We start from the raw sequence: 22,586 nt of genomic DNA on the forward strand, positions 1-22,586 counted from the left end.
CCAGGGCTACATAGAGACCCTGTCTCAAGAAAAATAAGGACGGGGGTGTGACTGGGGAGATGGCTCAGTGGTTAAGAACACCTGTTGCTCTTGTAGAGAAACCAAGTTCAGTTGATGGCTCACAACTGTCTGTAACTCCAGTTCCAGATATTGGTGCTGTCTTCTAACCTGAGGGCATCAGATACATGTGTGGCACATACACACAGACAAAACACTCATTCACATAAAATAAACCCTTTAAAGAAAAGTCTTAAAGTGGGGCATGGATGTGCACACTTTTAATCCCAGCACTTGGGAGGCAGAGGCAGGCGGATCTCTGTGAGTTCAAGGCCAGCCTGGTCCACAGAGTGAGTTCAATGACAGTCAGGGATACATAGAGAAACAGTGTCTCAAAAAAATTTTAATATATATAACATAGATACCAAAATGTTTTGAGAATGGTGGATTGCTGAATACATTCAAATTTGGGGGTTTCTCATTGTTGCTTAAGGTGTAACTAAAATACTGACCAAAATGTATTTTATCTTGACAATATGATTCTACCATCAGTGGGAGGCACTTAGAAAACACACTAAATACAATGTACATGATGGGAGAGAGGTAAAGAAAAAAATAAGTGTTTTCCAAGTCAGGAAAGTGTAAAAAGAATGTGAGGGGGGAATAAAACATTTTCAGTTTCTTATATTTTTTCTTGTTTTTTTAAAACAGAATTTTGCTGTATGGAGGAGTGGCCTGTAAATCATGCATAGACCAGGATGGCCTTGAATTCACAAAGCTCTACCTGCCTCTGCCCACCCCAGGATTAAAGGAGTGAGCCACCTTTGCCAGGTTTAAATTTTTTTTAATTATCTGTTTGTATGCACACATGGCCAGAAGAGGGCACTGTTCTTCCTCTCCATCTCTAGGCCCTCAGGCAGGCTGGAATAGCTTTCTCCCTGAACCTAGGGCTCCTGTTTGCTAAGCTGGAGTGGAAGGCAGCAAGTTCCAGTAATCCTCCTGTTTCCGTGCCCCATCCTCCTGTCCTGGGACCTGGATTACAAATGTTTTCACTGCTGTGAGTTTGAGGCCACCCTGGTCTACAAGAGCTAGTTCCAGGACAGGCACCAAAGCTACAGAGAAACCCTGTCTCAGAAAAAAACGTGTTCACTGAATAAGCTGGTTGGTTACTCAGGTCTTGAGATCTGGACGCTGGCTCTCACAATAGCACAGTAAGTGCTCTACACTGCCAAAATATCTCTCCAAAACACTTTCTAAATCTCTGCAAGAGTGTTAGAGTGCTTACAAGTTCAAGTTCGAGTGCCTTATTTAAAACAAAAAAAATTAACACAGGTTCTGGGAATCTGAACTCAGATTAGTGAGACAATGCTTTGTCTACTGAGTCATCCCCTCTAGCCAACCTATGTAGTCTCTATTCTTTCTTTCTTTCTTTTAATTTTTTTTTTTTTTTGAGACAGGGTTTCTCTGTGTTGCCCTGGCTGTCTTGGAACTCACTTTGTAGATCAAGCTGGCCTCAAACTCACAGAGCTATTCCTGCTTCTGTCTCCTAAGTACTGGGATTAACGATATGTGCCACCACTGCTTGGCATCTCTCTCCTCTTTTTTTTTTTCTAAGATCTATTTTATTATTTTTAAGTATGTGCGTGTCTCCCTAAGGATATGTACACGTGAGCACAATTCCCAGAAGAGAGCATCAGACCCCTGGAGCCATGTGGTTGCCGGGAATCAAACCTGAGTTCTCCGTAAAAGCACCAGTGCTCTTAACTACCGAGCCATCTCTCCACCCACTTATCACTTCGGCACCTGAATCTCCTCAGCTCTGAAACAGTAAAGTACAGAACTCTGACGTAAACAACAGTCCCTGTAAGTGGATGCAGCTTACACAGTAAGAGAGCTGTGTCACACACATCAGGGACATTTCTTAGGCTTCAGCCACTTGGAACAATTTATGTTATACACAGTTGCGAGATTCTCTGATGAATAGTCTCACTCCTAAGAGATACAAATGAAGTGAAGGTTGAGTTACCTTGTGGGGCAGTTTTCTGGCTTATCTGAACACCTGGCCCCAGAGCTTTGGTCCATAAGCAGGCCTCTCCCATTTGTCCTTGAGCTGTCCAAGTGGGAGCCACCTGAGGAGAAGAAATTAAAGTGTACTAGTGTGATAGTATAAAGTATACACACAGACCACAGCTTCTAGACGCTCGCCAAGGAACCACCAGCAGTCTGCATCCTGCATAGAAACCCTGCAAAGCCCACGCTGGCCCTCAGATGGTATGTGCCACCGCTGCCCAGTTTGGAAGAGATTTGTTAAAAGCAAGACAAATGTAGAAAGAAAAATTAGCCAGGTGGTGATGGCACACACCTTTAATCCCAGCACTCGAGAGGCAGAGATGGGTATATCTCTGAGCTTGAGGTCAGCCTGGTCTACAGAGTGATTTCCAGGACAGCCTGGGCTACCCAGAGAAACCCTGTCTCAAAAAACACAACAAAACAAACAAACAAAAAAAAAACAACCAACCAAACCAAACCAAAAGAAGAAAAAGAAAGAAAAGAAAAGAGAAAAGAAAATTAGGGGTTGAAGCGATGGCTCAGCAGTTAGAAGTACATACTGCTCTACCACAGGGCCAGACTTGGGTTCCCAGCACCCATATAGGTGGCTCAAAATCCCAGCTGTAACTGTAACTCCCACTCTGGGAATTCTATGTCTCTGGCCTCAGAGGGCAAGGGCACTCACTCACCTGCACATATCCGTACCAACTACCCCAACCTCAACACACACAAATATGCATAATTAAAAATACTAAAGACAAATCTTTAAAAAGAAAGAAAATTGGCTGGGCATAGTAGTGCACAACTTTAATCCCAGCATTCAGAATGCAGAGGCAGGTGGATCTCTGTGAGTTCAAGGCCAGCCTAGTGTATTTAGAGAATTCTAGGTCTGACAAATATATATACATACGTGTGTGTGTGTGTGTGTGTGTGTGTGTAGTGAGATCTATCTCAAAACTTATCTCAAACAAACAAGGAAATAAACCAAAAACAAGGTGGAGGAACTGGGAAGGTGACTCAGTGGGTAACAACACCCGTTGTGGGATAATCTTTTTTTTTAATTTATTTATTATGTATATGGTGTTCTGGGCACCAGATCTCAGATCTCATTATAATGGGTGTGAGCCTTCATGTGGTTGCTGGGAATTGAACTCAGGACCTCTGGAACAGCAGTCAGTTCTCTTAACCTCTAAGCCATCTCTCCAGCCCAGGATAATCTTTTTGTATGCTGTGAAGATGTCTCTGCCAAGGCACCTTCTGGTTGGTTTAATAAAGAGCTGAATGGCCAATAGCTGGGTAGGAGAGGACAGGCAGGACTTCCAGGAAGAGAAAGGAACTAGAGGGAAGAATCAGAGAGGCAGGGATTCACCAGTGAGACTCAGAGGAAGTCAAACATACAATATGAAGGAGAGGTAACAAGCCACATGGCAGAACATAGATTAACATAAATGGATTAATTTAAGTTTTAAGAGCTAGTTGGGAACAAGCCTAAGCTAAGGCCAAGCTTTTATCACTAATGAAAAGTCTCTGTGTCATTATTCGGGTACTGGCGGTCCAAAGAAAGACCACAGCTACACAACACTTGCTCTACAAGCATGAAAAACAGCTCAAACCCCTAGAACCCATTTAAAAAGTCAAACGCGTGCCTGTGACTCCAGCATTGTAAGGGGAAGACAAGTGGATGGATTCTAAGAACTTACTGGCCAGCCAGCCTAGCTGAAATGTTGAGCTTTCTTCTGGTTCGCTCAAGGCAAAGAGGCAGACAGTGACAGCAGAAGACACTCAACATCTCACTCCATCCTCTACGTTCACCTGGCACAGCATGCACACCTGCACACTCAACGTGTGGGGGCTTGAATAAGAATGGCCCCCATAGGCTCATAGATTTGGGTGCTTGGTCATTATGGAGGGGCACCACTTGGCAGGGATTAGGAGGTGTGGCCTTGTTTAGTGGAAGTGTGTCACTGTAGGTGAACTTTGAGGTTTCAGAAGCTCAAGCAAGGCCCAGTGGCTCACTTTCTCTTTCTGCGGCCTGCCAATCCAGATGCAGAACTCTCAGTTGCCTCTCCAGCACCATGTCTGTCTGCACACTGCCATGCTTCCCACCATGATGACAATGGACTAAACCTCTGAAACTGTATATAGCACCAATTAAATACTTTCCTTTCTAAGAGTAGTTATGGTCACGACATTTCTTCATAGCAATGAAACTCTGGCTAAGACATGCATGAACTACACATATACACACAAAAGGAATGCCAGACAAGTATAATGATACATATAGTAATCTTCGCCCTTGGTAGACTAAGACAGGATTACGACAAGTTCCAGGCCAGCCTGGGCTACAATGTGAAACCTTGACCCAAACAAACAAGGAATGCATTATGGATTATAAAGACACCAAGAAAAAGGGAGGGGGCTGGAGAGCTGGCTGAGTGGTTAAGAGTACTACTTGTTCTTGCAGAAGACCCAGGTTAGATTCTAGGCATGCACATGGCAGCTCACAATCCCCTGTAACTCCAATCGCAGGGATCCAATGCCCTTTTCTTTTTTTAAAAAAATATTTATTTATTTATTATGTATACAACATTCTGCCTCGATGTATGACCGCACGCTAAAACAGGGCGCCAGATCTCAGTACAGATGGTTGTGAGCCACCATGTGGTTGCTGGGAATTGAACTCAGGACCTCTGGAAGAGCAGCCAGTGCTCTTAACCTCTGAGCCATCTCTCCAGCCCAATGCCCTTTTCTTATTTCTGCAGCCACCAGACATGCATGTGGTGCATGCATCTGGTGCACATACATACATATAGGCAAGGCACACATACTCATAAAAAATTCATTTAATAAATAAATCTTTCCATGCAGCAGTGGTACATGCCCTCAAACCCAGCATTTGGGAGGCAGATACAGGAGGAGCTCTGTAAATTCAAGGCCAGCTTAGTGTACAGAACAAGTTCCAGAATTTATAGCAATCCTAGGTGGAGACTGGAAGTCAGAAGTTCAAAATCACCTTCAACTACACAGTGAATTTGAGTCTAGGATTCATGAGATCCTTTCTCAAAGAAAATGAAAAAAAAAAAAAACAAAACCTGTGACCTCCTCCACAAACACAATTCTTTTGCTGTCATCTGATGATGTAGGATTTCCCTCTGTATGCTGTGATTACCACTAATGAATAAAGAAAGTGCTCTGGACCTATAGCAGGGCAAAACTTAGTCAGGCAGGGAAACTAAGCTGAATGCTGGGAGAAAGAAGGGCAGAGTCAGAGAGAAGCCATGTAACCCCACCAGAGGCAGAGGGAACTTTAGCTGGTAAACCACAGCCACGTGGCAATACACAGACTAATAGAAATGGGTTAAATTAAGATATAAGAGTTAGCCAATAAGAAGTTAGAGCTAATGGGCCAAGCAGTGATTTTAAATAATATAGTTTCTGTGTGATTATTTTGGGACTAAGCGGCCGGGTACTAACTAGCAGCCTCTGCCAACAATCTGAGAAGCAAGAACATACCAAGAGCAATTAGCACACTTGATGAGAGCGCTTAGCTTCTAATACTATTTTCCAACACTGGGCCCCTGAGAAGTATGGTTATTTGGGGACTGAGAAGGAGACACACAAAGTGGGCCTGAAACCCAACAGCACTAGAAAGTAGGAAAGTGCTAAACAATATGTAAATAAACACCAAATAATCACCGAGATAATAAAACAAGTGAGAAGACATAACTCTCCCCAGAATTCCAAGAAGCTCACTCATATGGCGGCTTCCTTCAGAGAGGAAGCTAACTCCATACATACTCCTTAGGGTGTGCAGAGAGACTCCCTTCCAAATGATGAAGCATACAAAGGAGGAAAATCAAAGCTTTGTGAGGCAGAAATGTGCCAAGTGGTCAGGCTCACTCGTGACGAGTCATGTTGATAACCTATACCCTTGACACATACACTGTTCCCTCCTGCTACAGGCCTGGGCTCCTACGAGCCATCTTCTCCTGTCTTCTCGACCTCTGTAGCCCAGCCTCGTCTCAGCCCTCCCATTACCTGCTGTTTACAGCAAGGGATAAGCATGTGGCTAGACCCACCAGTCCACCAGTCTGTGGCTCTGTCCACGTTCACCCCTTTGAAGTAAGTCCTCATGGATGTCACTGCTTTCTTTGGGAACTAGTCCTTGGGGGTTCCTCCCTTTTCTACCCATACCCTAGCAAGATCCTAAGCGAGGCACCTCTGCCCTCGGACTTTAACCTCATTTGGACTCGAGGTCTAATTTTTCATTTGTTTTTGATGATAGTGCTGGAAATTTTAAACACTTTTTCCTACGGAGACATCTCCCCAGCCAGTTTCAGGATTTAAAAAACTATGCACATGGCTTGCTCTCTCTCTCTAAGATTTTTTTTCATTTTATGCGCGTGAATGTCTTGCCTACATGTATGTATGTGCACCACCTGTGTGCCTGATGCCCAAGGAGGTTAGAAGACAGCATAGAATCTCCTGGAACAGTTACAGATGACCATGAGCCACCATGCGGGTGCTGGAAACTGAACCTGGGCACTCTGCAAGAGCAGCCAGCGCTCTTAACCTCTAGGCCTTCTCCCTAGCACCTCCACATGGGTCTCTTGCTACATAAATGCAAACGAACACAAGGAGAGCAGGTTAGGAGTGGGGCTCCATTGACCACTTAGAGAAAATGGCAGACAAGCTGACCATGGGGGACTGTCAACTTTGCTAAGAGCTCACTAAGGAAAATGGAGATACACCATCCAGTGAGAAGGCTCAGTAGGCAAAGGCACTTGACACCAAGCATGGCAATCTGAGTTTAATCCCCAGGACCCATGTGGTGAACTACCTCCCCCTAACTATTCTCTGACCTCCAAATGGCCTCGAACTCATAAAGATCCACTTGCCTCTGCCTCCCAAGTGATAGAAACAGAGAACCTGTCACCAAGCAGGTGGTGGTGGCACACGCCTTTAACCCCAGCACTCAGGAGGCAGAGGCAGGCAGATCTCTGAGTTCCAGACCAGCCTGGTATACAGAGTGAGTTCCAGGACAGAGTTATGGCTATGTAGGAGACCCTGCCTCAAAGACAGGTAAGAAAAATAAAAGAGGGAAGTTATTTGAATATTTGAAGCAGAGAAATGACCTCATCTAATACACTTGTGTACTTTAAGGTTTGCTGTGGCTGGCTGTGGCAAACTAACAATAGGCCTTATGTAAGGAGGTGCACGGACAGGAAGCTGCTGCTGTGGTCTTGACAAGCACTCCTGGACTTGGTTTGAAGACAGAACTCGCTTCACTTGCCAATGAATTGAATGTATGTGTGAGTGTGGAAAAGGAAGAGTTCAGGATAAGGCCTTGGTGTGTTTGCTTGCTTGCTTTCTCTAAGAAGCTCAGGCTGTCCTTGAACAGCAGTGATCTCCCAAGTGCTCCAAGATTTGGGAGAATGCTCCGCCCATCAAGGAGACTACTGAACAGGAAAAGCAGAGTGAATTTTCTAGACCCCTTAAGAATCTCCATCTACCTGGTGATGGATGGAGATAGAGACAGAGACCCACACTGGAGCACTGGACTGAGCTCCCAAGGTCCCAATGAGGAGCAGAAGGAGGGAGAACATGAGCAAAGAAGTCGGGACCACGAGGGGTGCACCCACCCACTGAGACAGTGGAGCTGATCTATTGGGAGCTCACCAAGGCCAGCTGGACTGTGACTGAAAAAGCATGGGATAAAACCAGACTCTCTGAACATGGCGAACAATAAGGGCTGATGGCCGGGCGGTGGTGGCGCACGCCTTTAATCCCAGCACTCGGGAGGCAGAGGCAGGCGGATCTCTGTGAGTTCGAGACCAGCCTGGTCTACAAGAGCTAGTTCCAGGAGAGGCTCCAAAACCACAGAGAAACCCTGTCTCGAAAAACCAAAAAAAAAAAACCAAAAAAAAAAAAAAAAAAACAATAAGGGCTGATGAGAAACCAAGGACAATGGCACGGGGTTTTGATCCTACTTAATGTGCTGGCTTTGTGGGAGCCTAGCCAGTTTGGATGTTCACCTTCCTAGATATGGACAGAGGGGGGAGGACGTTGGACTTACCACAGGGCAGGGAACCCTGACTGCTCTTTGGACTGGAGAGGGAGGGGGAGAGGAGTAGGGGGAGGGGAGTAGGGTAGGAGGAGGGGGAGGGAAATGGGAGGCTGGGAGGAGGCGGAAACTTGTTTTTTTTCCTTTCTCATTAAAAAAAAAAATGAAAAAAAAACACCAAAACACTTTTTGAAGTTTGCCTTTGTAATAAAGTGGCTTCTGCCATGTGCAAAAAAAAAAAAAAAAAAAAAAAGAATCTCCATCTACATCGTCTGAAAGCCTTGGAGGAAAATCTGCGAATAATAAACTTCACTGTGAACCCAGGTACTCTGCATGAAGCCACTGACCTCTGAGCCTCAGGAAGCCCCCAGTCAGACTGCTCCAGTTTACCCTGGGACACTATGGAAAACTGCATGATTAATGAAAATAAAACTTGCCTCATGGCATTCAAATAAACCAAAAACTAAGCAAATTCTCAGATTTGCATTTCTGCTCTCTACCTTCCACCTGATTCCAGTTCCTACACCCACACCCTGGCTTCATCTTCTGCATTCCAGTAAATGGCACCAGCACTCAACCAGCTGGGCAGAATATAAACCTCATACTCACTGAGCATAGCGGCATATGCCTGTAACCCAGCACTCAGGAGGCCAGGGCAGAAGAATTGCCTCAAGTTTGAGAGCAGCCTAGGTTATAGGAAAAACTTTTCTATAGTACAAATAAGAAAACAAAAGAATTTAGGGCTCCAACTAGCGTCATGGGACTTACCTATATTCTCAGCACTTCCATATGCATGTGTGTGTGCATAAACTTAAAAATAAAAAGGTTTAGCCGGGCGGTGGTGGCGCACGCCTTTAATCCCAGCACTCGGGAGGCAGAGGCAGGTGGATCTCTGTAAGTTCGAGGCCAGCCTGGTCTACAAGAGCTAGTTCCAGGACAGGAACCAAAAGCTACGGAGAAACCCTGTCTCGAAAAATCAAAAAAATAAAAATAAATAAATAAATAAATAAAAAATAAAAAGGTTTGCCTATTATTGCTATCATCATTTGATATCAAGTCAATTTTACTCAGACGGTATTTACGATCAAGCCTGATATGTAGCCCAGTTGAGAGCCTGGGCTCTGGGTCCCACCCCAGCACTGCACAAAATTGGTGGTGGTGCACACTTATAATCTAGCACTTAGCGGGCGGGGGGGGGCGGGTAGGATCAGAAGTTCAAGATCAGTCTATGCTACAAGGAGACTCCAACTCATAAAAACAATGAAAGACGCGTAATCAGTCACACTGGCTGCCAATCCCACTAACAGGTAAGTCTGGGGAGGAAGGGCTGGCTCCCTCTGGGCTACTCCCGGATGTAAAAAGGTACAGCAGGCCTGCACCATGGTCTCAGAGAGAAACTAAAGATAGCCTACTCTACCACCATCTTCCTGTGTAAATAGCAAGTCACTTCCTCATTTGGGTCTTCCTTTCTTATCTTTAACATAGGGACATTAACATCGCCAGCTGGGAAATGTGCGGATGGAGCTCTGTAAGAGCCTAAGGAGCTGTGACAATGACTATGTGATGAAAAAGGCCTCTTAGCGTGATCTACGGAGGGTGTGGCCCACAGGTGAGAGTAATACATACGCTGTGGAAGATGCCGTGTACCGCTCCATCTTGCCTGTCCTCTCCGTGGGACAGACCATCTTCATTCGTGACTATGAAGCACCATTTGGGGGATTTCCAGCCATGAGCAGTTCTCGGAACCTTTTCTCCCCAGGACCTGGCATGGAAGCTGGCTGTCAACTGCATTTCCGGCTCCATGGCACCACTATTCCCTCTCGCCACAGCTTCCCTAGTTCCTCTCTGCCCCTCTCCAGCCTCAGCCCTCCAACCCTGTCACCCAGTCCAAGGGGTGACAAGATTTTTCCTTCCTTCTTGTGTTAAGTTACCAGGTCCAGGAATATTGTCCTTATTGACTTATTTGTTTAGAGATAGCAGTTTACTATGCAATCCTGGCTGTCCTAGAACTTCATATGTAGACCAGGTTGGCCTCAAACTCAGAGCTCCACCAGCCTCTGCCTCTGGAGTGCTAGGATTAAAGGCGTGCGCCACATCACATCAGGCTCTCTTAAATATTTTTATTTTAACCCTCTTCTCTATCCCATGGCCATGCCTTACCTTGATTTCTGCAAAGCCTGGGCTTGTATTCACCACCTTCAACCCACTGAACCAACAGTCAGAAGAAAGCACCATTCCCTGGTCATGTATGTATAAAGTCCCTCAATAACAAGGGTCACCTTTGAAATAAAACCTGAGTATCTGTGTATTTAACATACAAAGTCCTCTATAAATAACCCAGGCTGACTCTCCAGCCGCACTTCCCACCGTCACCCCCACTGCTCTGAGCCCTCAAGCCACTCACACCCCTGACCCTGTGTGTATCTCAGGCCACCTGACAATTGCATCAGCATCTGGTAAGCCACACTCCCTTCAACTCCAACTCAGAACTGCTACTTCTGGTCCTCTCCTTCTACCCTCTTACTCTGCTTACTTCTCCTCCACACATCCCTTCTGTACGTACGTCTTTCTCCCTCTCCTTTATTACTGGGAGGAAGTCAGGACAACTCTGTGAAGTTGGTTCTTTCCTCCCACCTTTATGTGGGTTCCTGGGCTTGCACAATGAGTGCTTTATCTGCTGAGCCAGCTTGTCAGCCCTCTTTAATCAGTTCTTTAAGTCTGGGGGGGGGGGCGGTCAGAAGATAACTTTGTGGGAACTGGTTCTCGCCTTCTGTCACTTGGGTCTCAGCAATTGAACTCGGGTTGTCAGGCATAGCAGCAAGTGCCTTTATCTGCTGAGCCATCTCTTGTTGTGGGATCCTGTATGCTGTGAATATGTGTTGTTCTCATTGGTTGATAAAGCTGCTTTTGTCTATGGCAAGCAGGATGGTCAGGCAGCAAATCCAGGCAGAGATGCAGGTGAAGGGTGGAATCTGGGAGATGCTACCCAGTTGCCTAAAGAACAACATGCCAGCACACATGGAATGCCATGGTCACATGTCACCACACAGATTAATAGAAATGGGTTAATTTTTTTTAATATTTATTTATTTATTATGTATACAATATTCTGTCTGCATGTATGCCTGAAGGCCAGAAGAGAGCACCAGACCTCATTACAGATGGTTGTAAGCCACCATGTGGTTGCTGGGAATTGAACTCAGAACCTTTGGAAGAGCAGGCAATGCTCTTAACCACTGAGCCAGCTCTCCAGCCCGAAATGGGTTAATTTTAATGTATGAGCTAGCTAGTAGTAAGCCTGAGCCATTGGCCAAACATTTATAATTAATATGAAGCCTCAGGAACTGGTAGGCAGGAGAAAAACCTCTAGTTACAATTTCTATAGTCCAACTTTGAGGGATTTTCTTTTTTTTTTTTTTTTTTTTTGGTTTTTCGAGACAGGGTTTCTCTGTGGCTTTGGAGTCTGTCCTGGAACTAGCTCTGTAGACCAGGCTGGTCTCGAACTCACAGAGATCCGCCTGCTTCTGCCTCCCGAGTGCTGGGATTAAAGGCGTGCGCCACCATCGCCTGGCGAGGGATTTTCTTTAAAAGATACATTTATTATGTATACAGTGTTCTGCTTGCATGTATGCCTGCACACCAGAAGAGGGCGCCAGATCTCATTACAGATGGTTGTGAGCCACCATGTGGTTGCTGGGAATTGAACTCAGGACCTCCGGAAGAACAGCCAATGTTCTTAATCCCTGAGCCATCTCTCCAACCCTTTGAGGGATATATATATGCCTCTACCTCCCAAGTGCTGAGATTAAAGGCATATGCCACCATACCCAGATTTACTTCTTTACTTTTTAAAAATTATTTTATTTTATGTATATGGGTGTTTGCCTGGTGCCTACAAAGGCCAAAAGAGGTGTCAGATCCCCTAGAACTGGGGTACAAATGGCTGAAAGACATCATGTGGTTCCTGGGAAATGAAGCCAGGTCTTCTGCAAGAACACCCAGTTCTCTTAATGACTGAGCCATCTGTCTAGCCCCAAGATTTATTTTATTTTTAAGTGTGTGTGTGTGTGTGTGTGTGTGTGTGAGAGAGAGAGAGAGAGAGAGAGAGAGGGAAGAAGGGAGGGAGGGAGGGAGAGAATATATACATGTGAGTGCAGGCACCAGAGGGGTCCGAAAAAGGGCATCGATCCCCTAGAGCCAGAGTTATAGGTGGTAGTGAGCTGTCTTGTGGATGCCAGGAACTGAACTTGGCTACCTCTCCAGCACCCTTGTGTCTTCTAAGACAGGGACTTTGCTGTACAGCCCAGGCTAGCCTCACCCTTACTGAATAAACCTGCTGCCTCCTCTACCTTCCAGTTTTTGGGATTCCAGCACACCCAGCTCATGGTGCTTCCATCTGTGCAGGGGCTTACACAGCAGAGTCCTAACCGGCTCAGGGGTCTTAGATGTCTCACCTCTTTAGCTGGACCACACGCTTCTCAGGAGAGGACACGGGATTCTTTTCCCTGCAGCCCTTGGCTAGCCATAACAAGTGCTGCATACTTGGCAGTCGGTAAAGAATACTGAACAAAACAGTCTCAGTTTTCTGCTCACTGGGGTCATTTCTCAGGGGTGATCTCTGAATGCATTCCTGATGACTACCTGTCACGCCTACACTTGGAGTCATTTCCCATTGACAGTCTACCTAGTCGGTCAGTCCTAACAACTGCATGCACTTGATCTGGGTGTGGAAAAGTATGGAATGTTTATTTCTTTTTTTTAAATTCTGACTCTGCATTCACATCTTAAAAAAAAAAAAAAGTCAACAATCTACCCACACGAACCTTGCCTAACAAATAACGTTGCCTTTTAAGGCTTCTTCTTAGCCCGAATAGCAGTACTGCTAAACACAGACTCACAGAACCTGGCTTCAAAACCTCCAAGACCAGTGTATATTGGAACGCAAAATTTGGTAACTCTAAAATGATAAGACCTACACCATTGTGGTAAAAAATCCCAGTAGAAGCTGAGACGCAGTACAACTTACGAATAGCAATACTTGCATAAATAAAGTCTATAAATAGACTCATATCAGTAAAAGGAATGTTCACTGCCAAATCTAGCTTGAGCCAAACAAAACTCCTTTTGAGCCCTCAAAGCTTTTGGGAGTTCAGAACTGCCGATGAAACACTAAAGACGGTGGTGATGACTGTAGCCAGTGACATTGCCATGAGCTCAGAAGGACTAGGAATCTAAGCCCACATATGAGGTATAAACTAACACCCATCTACACACAACACATACATAGAGCCATGGCTTGGATGCAGCTTGTCCACAGGCTTCTCTGGAAGATTAACCTTCATTTAGCAAGGGCAAGTGGTAGTAAAACTCCAAAAGCCGAGGCTCTGAGGTGATCCGGTCAACTGGTGATGCTAGTCTCAGAAGGGATGAAGGATGTTTCTGGTGAACACTAGTTAGTCCCCTCAACAGCAAATCCTAACAGAAAGAACAACCCTCTGGGTAGTGGTGACACACGTCCAGCAATTGGGTGGGGTGGGGGGGCGCGCAGTGGCAGGAGGATATCTGTGAGTTCAAGGTATCCTGATCTACAAAGAGAGTTCCAGGACAGTCAGGGCTGCACAGAAAAACCCTGTCTCAGAGAACAGCACTGGCCCATAAATCCTTCTGGCTTCACAGTGTGGCCTCTTCTACACACACTGCCACACACTGTGAATAGATGGGGCTGCTCAAACTTGGACCTTTGGCCTCCAAAACTGTAAGCTAAAGAAACATCTTCTAAAAAATAATTTTAATTAAAAAATTGTAAATATACCATTTCCCCTATCCCTTTTCTCCCTCCAAACCCTCCCACATGACCTCCCCTTCTCCTTCTTTCAAACTCACAGATCTCCCTGCTTCTCCCTCCTGAGTGCTGCTGGGATTAAAGAGGTACATCATCACAGCCATCCAGGAACTTTTTCAAAGTGTCAGAAAGTAAAGATCTATAAACACAGAGAAAATCTGGGGATGGAGAGATGGCTCAGTGATTAAGATGGTTCAGCGGTTGGCCATTCTTCCAAAGAACCAAGATTCAATCCCCAGCACCCACATGGCAGTTCGCAACTGTCTGTCACACCAGTTCCAGGCAATCTGACATCCTCATACAAGCATAAATACAGGCCAAACCCCAATGTACATAAAAAATAAATAGGGGCTGGAGAAATGGCTCAGTGGTTAAGAGCACTGACTGCTCTTCCAAAGGTCCTGAGTTCAATTCCCAGCAACCACATGGTGGCTCACAACCATCCGTAAGGAGATCTGGTGCCCTCTTCTGGCCTGCAGGCACACATGCAAACAGAATACTGACAATACTGTATACATAATAAATAAATATTTTAAAAAAATAAATAAATAAATAAAAAATAAATAATTTAAAAAAAGAAGGGGCTGGGGAGATGGCTCAGTGGTTAAGAGCACTGACTGGAAGAACACTTCCAGAAAGCCTGGGTTCAATTCCCAGCAACCACATAGCTCACAACTGTCTGCAACTCCAGTTGCAGGGGACCCAACACCCTTACACAGGCAAAACACCAATGTACATTAAATAAATAGATAAAATAATTTAATAAATTAATTTTAAGAAATAAAGAAAATCTGCAAGGGTACACAGCAAATATTTAATAATGGTCTGTGGTGATGTTTCTCTTTTTGCTTATTTTTGCTTTCTTTTTCATTTTGCTTTGGTTTTATTTTTGAGGTGGATCTCATGTAGTCTAGGCTAGTCATAAACTCAATACCTAGAAGGGAATGACTGTGAACTTCGGACACCCTGCCTTCGCCTACTGAGAGCTGTGACTACAGCTGTGCCCCATGGCCAGTCAGTCACTATAGGGCCATGGGTCAAACCTCCGGCCTTGTGCACATGAGGCAAGCACTCTACCGATTAAGCCACATCCCCAGCCCTAATCTGTGGTTTTCGTTATTACATAAAAGACACAGGCTTTGGAGTCAGGAACTTAGGTTCCGTTGCCTCTTACAAGCGTGACCTAGAACAAGCTATCTAACCTAAAGCCCCTGCTTCCTCGACTGAAGATCAACCGCATCTTCCTCCTACAGTTGCTGTCTTTTTCCACGGTTAACTTTTTTTTTAAATATTTATTTATTTATTATGTATACAATATTCTGTCTGTGTGTATGTCTGCAGGCCAGAAGAGGGCACCAGACCTCATTACAGATGGTTGTGAGCCACCATGTGGTTACCGGGAATTGAACTCAGGACCTTTGGAAGAGTAGGCAATGCTCTTAACCACTGAGCCATCTCTCCAGCCCCTCCACGGTTAACTTGAAGCCATCCTTCACCCAGTAGCCAAGGTGCTCTAGAAGTCAAATGAGGCCCAGAGAAGCCCCAGAACTACAAAATGAAGACAGTAGACAAGGTCTCTGGCCTCAGTTTCAGGTCCTTGATGCCAGGCCTATGTCTCATGTGGAGTCTGGACTTTCACTTGAAAGTAAAATTGCAAAGTTCAGTTCAAATCAAGATATCCCATTTCTGGGCTTGTAAGATGGCTCGAGTGGATAAAGTACCAGCCAGGCAAGCGTGACGACCTGAGCCCAATCCCTGGAACCCACACACCAGTAGGAGAGAAGCGACTCTACAACATTCTCCTCTGGCCTCCACAGGAGCACTGGCACACCCTACACACACACACACACACACACACACACACACACAAATTTTAAAAAAAGGAAACAAATCGAGCATGCTGAGACATACCTTTAATCCTAGCCCTTGGGAAGCAAAGGCAGGTAGATCTCTGATTTTAAGGCTAGCCTGGTCTACATAGTGAGCTCTAGGCCAGCCAGGATTATACAGTAAGATCCTGTCTCATGGAGAAAAAAAAATTGAGGACAGAATATTCTATAGGTGCCTTATGCAATAGTGTGACCATTAACTACACTAACACTTAAAATGTGACTACGGCAAAAGAGAAACTCGGGGGGGGGGGGGGGGGTTGGAGCCTGTCCTGGAACTAACTCTTATAGACCAGGCTGGCTTCAAACTCACAGAGATCCACCTATCTCTGCCTTCCGAGTGCTAGGATTAAAGGCATGTGCCACCATTATCCACTGAGAAACTCAATTCTTAATTTCACTTTATATAAGCTAACAGCACAGACAGCTAGTAGCTATCATAAGTACCAGTGCAGATTTGGGCCTGGTCCCTTCTCTGGGGATGGGCAGACATCACGGGTCACTGTAAGCAGGAGCCATCCAGCTCAGCCCTCCTCTGTCTCCTGAGAGTCCCCACAGGATGTATTTTACTTGGGTGGGTCCCTGGTAAAACTGGTCCCACTCTGTGCTCGCAATGCAGTCAGCAGCAGCCCCATCACTCTGACCTCAGCTCTGCCATCCTGCCATCCACTCGCCCTTCATAGGGGCCTCCAGAGGGAGTCAACCAAGTGTCTCTTCATTCCCAAGCTATCGCCTCCTCCTTTGCTGTCACAAGAGCCTAAAAGGTCCTCCCACGTCTCCTTGCCTAATGTAGTCTCTGGTCTGGGCCACATGAAACTGATTTCATCTTTCTGCTCCAAAACTTAGAAGATGCCTGCAGGTTAAGGCCAAAACTGGTCCAACTGGCACCCAAGGCCCTTTGCATATTGTCTTCATCCTCCCTCATTAATTCACCACCCAGACATCTCCATCTAAAGGGACAGGTTCCCATACATGTCACCCTCAGTCCTACTCCTACTGTGAAGCTCCTCCTACTTTCTGGCCACCTCACCCATAGAACCCAGCCTGTAGAACCCAGCCTCAACTCCTGCCTCGCCTTTCACAAGGTCCTGCTCACCCCACAAGTCTTCAGTGGGTGTCTCTGGATTCAGAGGGCCTTGTTTGGCACTTTAAGAGGTAGAGGACTTCAGGAAAAACCTCAGGTTTTGTAATGAATAAAGCTGTATATTTTCCTGACTCCATCTAATACATCATATGAAACCTCAAACAAAAGACTTAACTTGTTTACTCATTTGTAAAATGGTACTACAGCAGTCATATTTACAAAGAAACCGGATGATCAGCAAATGCACAGCCATGGTGGCTCATACTTGTAACTCCAGCACACAGGAGGTGAGGCAGGACTCTTCAAAGCCAGCCCTGGAGTCACAGCGTGTCCTACACCAGAACAGGATATAGAGTAAGACCCTGTCTCAAAAGAAAGAGCACAACGTCTGATATACAGCAGACACTCAGAAATTTTGCTCTGCTCTTTTCCTCCTTCTTCGTTACTATTAAACCCCACACTGTTTGATGGAGTGTCCTTTCATGGTGAAGTACTGGGTTATATGTTGATGTGGGACATCCTTCAGTATGCTGCAAATATGTGTTGCTTCTATTGGTTGATGTATAAAGCTGCTCTGGCCTATGGCAAGGCAGAATATAGCTAGGTGGGAAATCCAAGCAGAGATACAGGAAGAAAGGATGCAGAGTCAAGGGAGACATCAGCAGTCACTGGAGGAATAAGATGCCAGATCATTACCATCACTACTGGTAAACCATGGGTCATGTGGCGATACACAGATTAATGGAAATAGGTTAATCTGTATGGCTGGGCGATGGTGGCGCACGCCTTTAATCCCAGCACTCGGGAGGCAGAGGCAGGTGGATCTCTGTGAGTTCGAGACCAGCCTGGTCTACAGAGCTAGTTCCAGGACAGGCTCCAAAGCCACAGAGAAACCCTGTCTCGAAAAAGCAAAAAAAAAAAAAAAAAAAAAAAAATCTGTATGTAAGAGCTAGCTAGTAATAAGTCTGAGCCATCGGCCAAACAATTATAATTAATATTAAGCCTCTGAGTGGTTATTCGGGAAATGGTGAGTGGGCGGAGGTGAAATATCTGATAACAATATGCCTTATAGGCTGGAGACGGCTCATGGGTTAAGAGTCCTTGCTCTTGCAGAGAACCTGAGTTTACCTACCAGGCTCTTGTAGAGAATCAAGGTAAAGATGCAGCTCACAACCACCTACAACTCTAGCTAGCTCCAAGAGATCAGACACCCTCTTCTGGCATAAGGGTGCATCCTGTCCCAGGTCCTTTCCCGCTCTCCTCACCCCCTCGCTGCTCCCTGGATGCCAAGGAGTGAGCAGCCTTCTTTTACCATGTTCTTCCAGTAGGGTGCTTTTGCTTTACCAGAAGACTAAAGCAAATAGAAATATGAAAAAAAGAACCAAGAGAGAGGAGAAAAGGTGGGGGCTGGAGCACTGACTGTTCTTCCAGGGGTCCTGGGTTCAATTCCAAGCACCCACATGGTAGCTCACAATATAACAGGAACCCTTCCTGGTGTGCAGGCAAACATGCAGACAAATCACCTACATATGCTAAACAAATCTTTAAAAAAAAAATGCAGGGGCTGGAGAGATGGCTCAGCGGTTAAGAGCATTGCCTGCTCTTCCAAAGGTCCTGAGTTCAATTCCCGGCAACCACATGGTGGCTCACAACCATCTGTAATGAGGTCTGGTGCCCTCTTCTGGCCTGCAGGCATACATGTAGAAAGAATATTGTATACATAATAAATAAATAAATAAATTTTTTTTAAAAAAATGCAATGGAGATAGATTACTGTGAACTGAAATCTCTGAAACCAAGCCAAAATGAATCCGTGTGTGTGTGTGTGTGTGTGTGTGTGTGTGTGTGTGTGTTTGTGTGTGTGTAGGCGTGAGAATCCTTAGTGGCCAGAAGAAGGAATTGGAACTGGAGTTACGGGTGATTGTGAACCGCCCAACATTAGTGCTGGAAACTGGACTCAAGTGCTCTTAGCCACTGAGCCATCTCCCACCACACTTTAAATTATTTTTCTCTAAGATTCTGTCATGTTAATTAAAAAGAAACAAAAACAAGACTTAACATACTCCCAAAGTGAAAAATAAAGATTCCCTTCCAGAACTCTTCTTGTTTGAGATAGGGTCTCATGGTGGACAGGACACTGGCCTCAAACTCATGAACTTACTATGTAGATGAGGATGGCCTTGACTTCCTGATCCTCCAGCCTCCACCTTATAGGTATGCACCACCACACCTGGCTCCTAGAACTTTTACAGCACAGTATTAGGGTCCATAGATCACAGAACTTGCTTAATAAATCACAATTGCATACAATAATTGTGACATATTAAGCCAAATGCTAAGACTTTGAACTCCACATAAACCTTGGACTTCCCTTTTTTCTTCTTCTTTAGAGGATAAGAGCACATTTTTTTTTTTTTTTTTTTTTTTAGTTTTTCGAGACAGGGTTTCACTGTGGTTTTGGAGCCTGTCCTGGAACTAGCTCTTGTAGACCAGGCTGGCCTCGAACTCACAGAGATCCGCCTGCCTCTGCCTCCCAAGTGCTGGGATTAAAGGCGTGCGCCACCACCGCCCGGCAAGAGCACATTTTTAATTAATTATTTTATTATATTATTCTTAGTTACATAAGGCCATCTCCATGAAAGTATATGATGCACTTTGAGCATACGCACCCCAATACCCACTCCCCTCCTATTTCTTCCCCTTCCCTTCCCATTTGTCCCCTTCCCTCCCCAAGATGGTTTCACATTTACTTGCATATCCTATACACATGAGTTTATAAATTCATATAAATCTAGGAAGCACAAATGAGAAAGAACATGTAATACTTCGTGTGTGTTTTATGCTCATGTGTGTGCTTTTTGAGATAGGGCCTCTCAATGATCTGGGGCTTGTGGATTAGGCCGGATTGGCCAATGAGCCCCAGGGATCCTTCTGCCTCCGCTTCCCCAGGATTGGGATTACAGAGGCATACCGCCAACCCAGACTATGTGGGTGCCAGAGATCAAACTTGTACCTATGCAGCAAGCTCTTTAAGTACTAACCTATGCCCCAGCCCCCAGTATTTGTTGTCCTGAGAACAGCATACTTTCCTCTTAATGTGATTATGTCTAGTTCCAGGTTGGCCTTGAACTCCCAATTCTTCTGCCACCATGCTAGGTTTTGAGTCTTATTCTTACACAAAAGAAAGTTAAGTGTTTACATAGAACCCAATACACAAGGTAAAGAGTTCTTGAGTGAACTTTATATAACATAGGGCACCTAGCATTAAAAAGAATGAAAAGAACCCTTTGCTACCCTTTGAGCCTGCCCACCAATCCAAATAGTTACGGGTTTGGTTTGTTTGCTTGGTTTTGGTTTTTGGTCTCTTTTTGAGATAGGATCTATGGATCTCCTGGCGGTCCTGGAACTCCATGTGTAGATCAGACTGGTCTCGAACTCACAGAGATCAGCCTTCCTGTGCCTCCCAAGTGCTGGGATTAAAAGTGTGAGCCACCACGAGCGGTTTAGGTGTTCCAGCTCTCCTTAGGCAGGGATAGGTGTCTGGGTCTTCAATTAGCCTTCCTGCAAATTCTCCTGTGCTCTCCTAAGTCAAGTAACTATGTTCTAATTATTTGGTTTTGTCTATTCTGTTAACATTTACCATTATCTTGTGTCCAAAAAAAAAATAAAGGACCACAAAACCAAGCCTGGTGGTACATGCCTGTAATCTCAGCACTTGGGAGATGGACACAGGGAAATCAAGATTAAAATGTTGAAGGAGTCAGGGACAGGGAAATAGGGACTTAAGTCTAAAAACTACATTTTGCACTCTGAGTCTTGAATTCAAAATCTGGTTTGTACCCCGAACAAATTTAATTAGGTAAACAAGGACTAAAAACAACCATCCACGCTTTCAAAGAGAGACTCCGGCGCAATCACCAGCCAACGTCAGGTCATGGGTGATGTGCTATTACAGGTGACCTGACTGTTCCCCCGGGTTCTCTGCAGCAGGCCTTCTGTGAACTATCTGTGGTCTGGTGATAAAGCTGAAAGACAGGTGGGAAGAACAAGCCAGGAGGCAGGGAACGGGGTGCAGCGTGGTTCACAGAGCGGGCAGGGCATGCTGCCTGTGAAGACTACAATGTGTAGTTTCCTCAGCTCAACCAAAGGCAGACTTTTCCCCCCTTTAAGAGTGGGCCTCAAGTAGCCCAGACCTCAAACTCCTGATCTTCCTGCCCCACTTCCCATGTGCTACAATTACAGACATGCGCCACATCTGGCTGGCGTAGACAGACCTTTCCTTGAGCACCTACTGATGCAAAATGTCAAGAACAACAAGTTCAAGTTTATAAAAATGGAGCCAGGGCTGAAGAGATGACTCTTTGTTGCTGACAGTCTAATCCCCAGGATCCATATGGTTGAAGAAGAGAATCAAATGTCCTCTGACCTCCACACGTGCTCCATGCATGTACAAACACAAGCAAATAAATTTTTCAAAAACACGGCCTAGCACTAGGCAGTGATGGCACACACCTTTAATCCCAGCACTCGGGAGGCAGAGGCAGGCGGATCTCCGTGAGTTCGAGGTCAGCGTGGTCTACAAGAGCTAGTTCCAGGACAGGCTCCAAAGCTACAGAGAAACCCTGTCTTGAAAAACCAAAAAAGAACATTTGAAGTGAATAAAGGTTGAGTCGTGGTATGGATGAGACTAGAGAGGCCAGCTGTGGTGAAGCCACGCAGGACCTGAATGCCACACCAAGGGACCTGAATGCCACACCAAGGGACCTGAATGCCACACCAAGGGACCTGAACTTTACTCCAAAGGCACTGGGGTGTGGATCAACAGTCACTGCCAGACACTACGAGTGGTGTGTGATATAAGGTGTGCTTTAAAGAGACCCCAGAGGGAGAGAGAAAGGCTGGTGGGAGAACAACCATCTAGATGAGCAAGGTGCTAGATTTGATGCCCAGAACTGGAGCGTGGGGAAGAAGAGCTAGGGGGAAGACTACTAAGGGGCCACTGCAATTGTTTAGGTAAGAATGAACTCAAACAGTGGGCATGCCTTTAATCCCAACACTCGGGAGGCAGAGGCAGGCGGATCTCTGAGTTGGAGGCCATCCTGGTCTATGGAGGGAATTCCAGAACAGTCAAGACTGACTACACTAAGAAATCTTGTCTCAAAAAAAAAAAAAGGAATGATCTTGTACTTGGAAATCCTGCAATAATAATAATAAAAATAAATAATAATAATAAAAAAATTGTTTACCAGATGTGAGAGATGAATCAAGGATGAACACAGGCTACGGGACACAGTAGCACATGCCTTTAATCCCAGCATGCTGGCAGCTGAGGCAGATCTACCATGAGTTCAAAGCCTGCCTATGCTCAGCCTGGGTTATAATGTGAGGTTTCTGCAGTACACTGCATCATTTGTAATCCCAGGATTTGAAGACTATGGCAGAAAGGATCTGCAGTTCTCGCTGTGAAACCATTCCTGGATAGGTTCAGGACATCTCCGGAGTCTAAGCTCTTCTGGGTAGGCATAGACAACCTCTGTTTCCCAAACAAAAGTACTCCTAAGTACACATTCCTCCTTTCAGAAAGCAAACATTTACTCCCATTTTACAACTGCAAGAATGGCAGTCAAGAGGCTAGGGAGGAAACGGCTCAGTAGGGCAGAG

The 22,586-nt window shown here is 45.4% G+C and overlaps 1 protein-coding gene across 1 annotated transcript in view; it reads right to left on the bottom strand.

Moving 5' to 3' along the window:
• Positions 1-22,586, bottom strand: part of Inpp5b (inositol polyphosphate-5-phosphatase B) — a 68,300-nt gene that overhangs the window by 28,586 nt on the left and 17,128 nt on the right. Inside the window, 1 exon segment of the mRNA XM_041652377.1 lies at positions 2,024-2,126. Within this exon segment, the coding sequence (XP_041508311.1) occupies positions 2,024-2,126 (103 nt within the window).

This window comes from Microtus oregoni, unplaced genomic scaffold (genome assembly GCF_018167655.1).
Source record: "Microtus oregoni isolate MIOR12 unplaced genomic scaffold, Mior012 000005F_ref0000423, whole genome shotgun sequence".
Lineage (NCBI taxonomy): Eukaryota > Metazoa > Chordata > Mammalia > Rodentia > Cricetidae > Microtus > Microtus oregoni.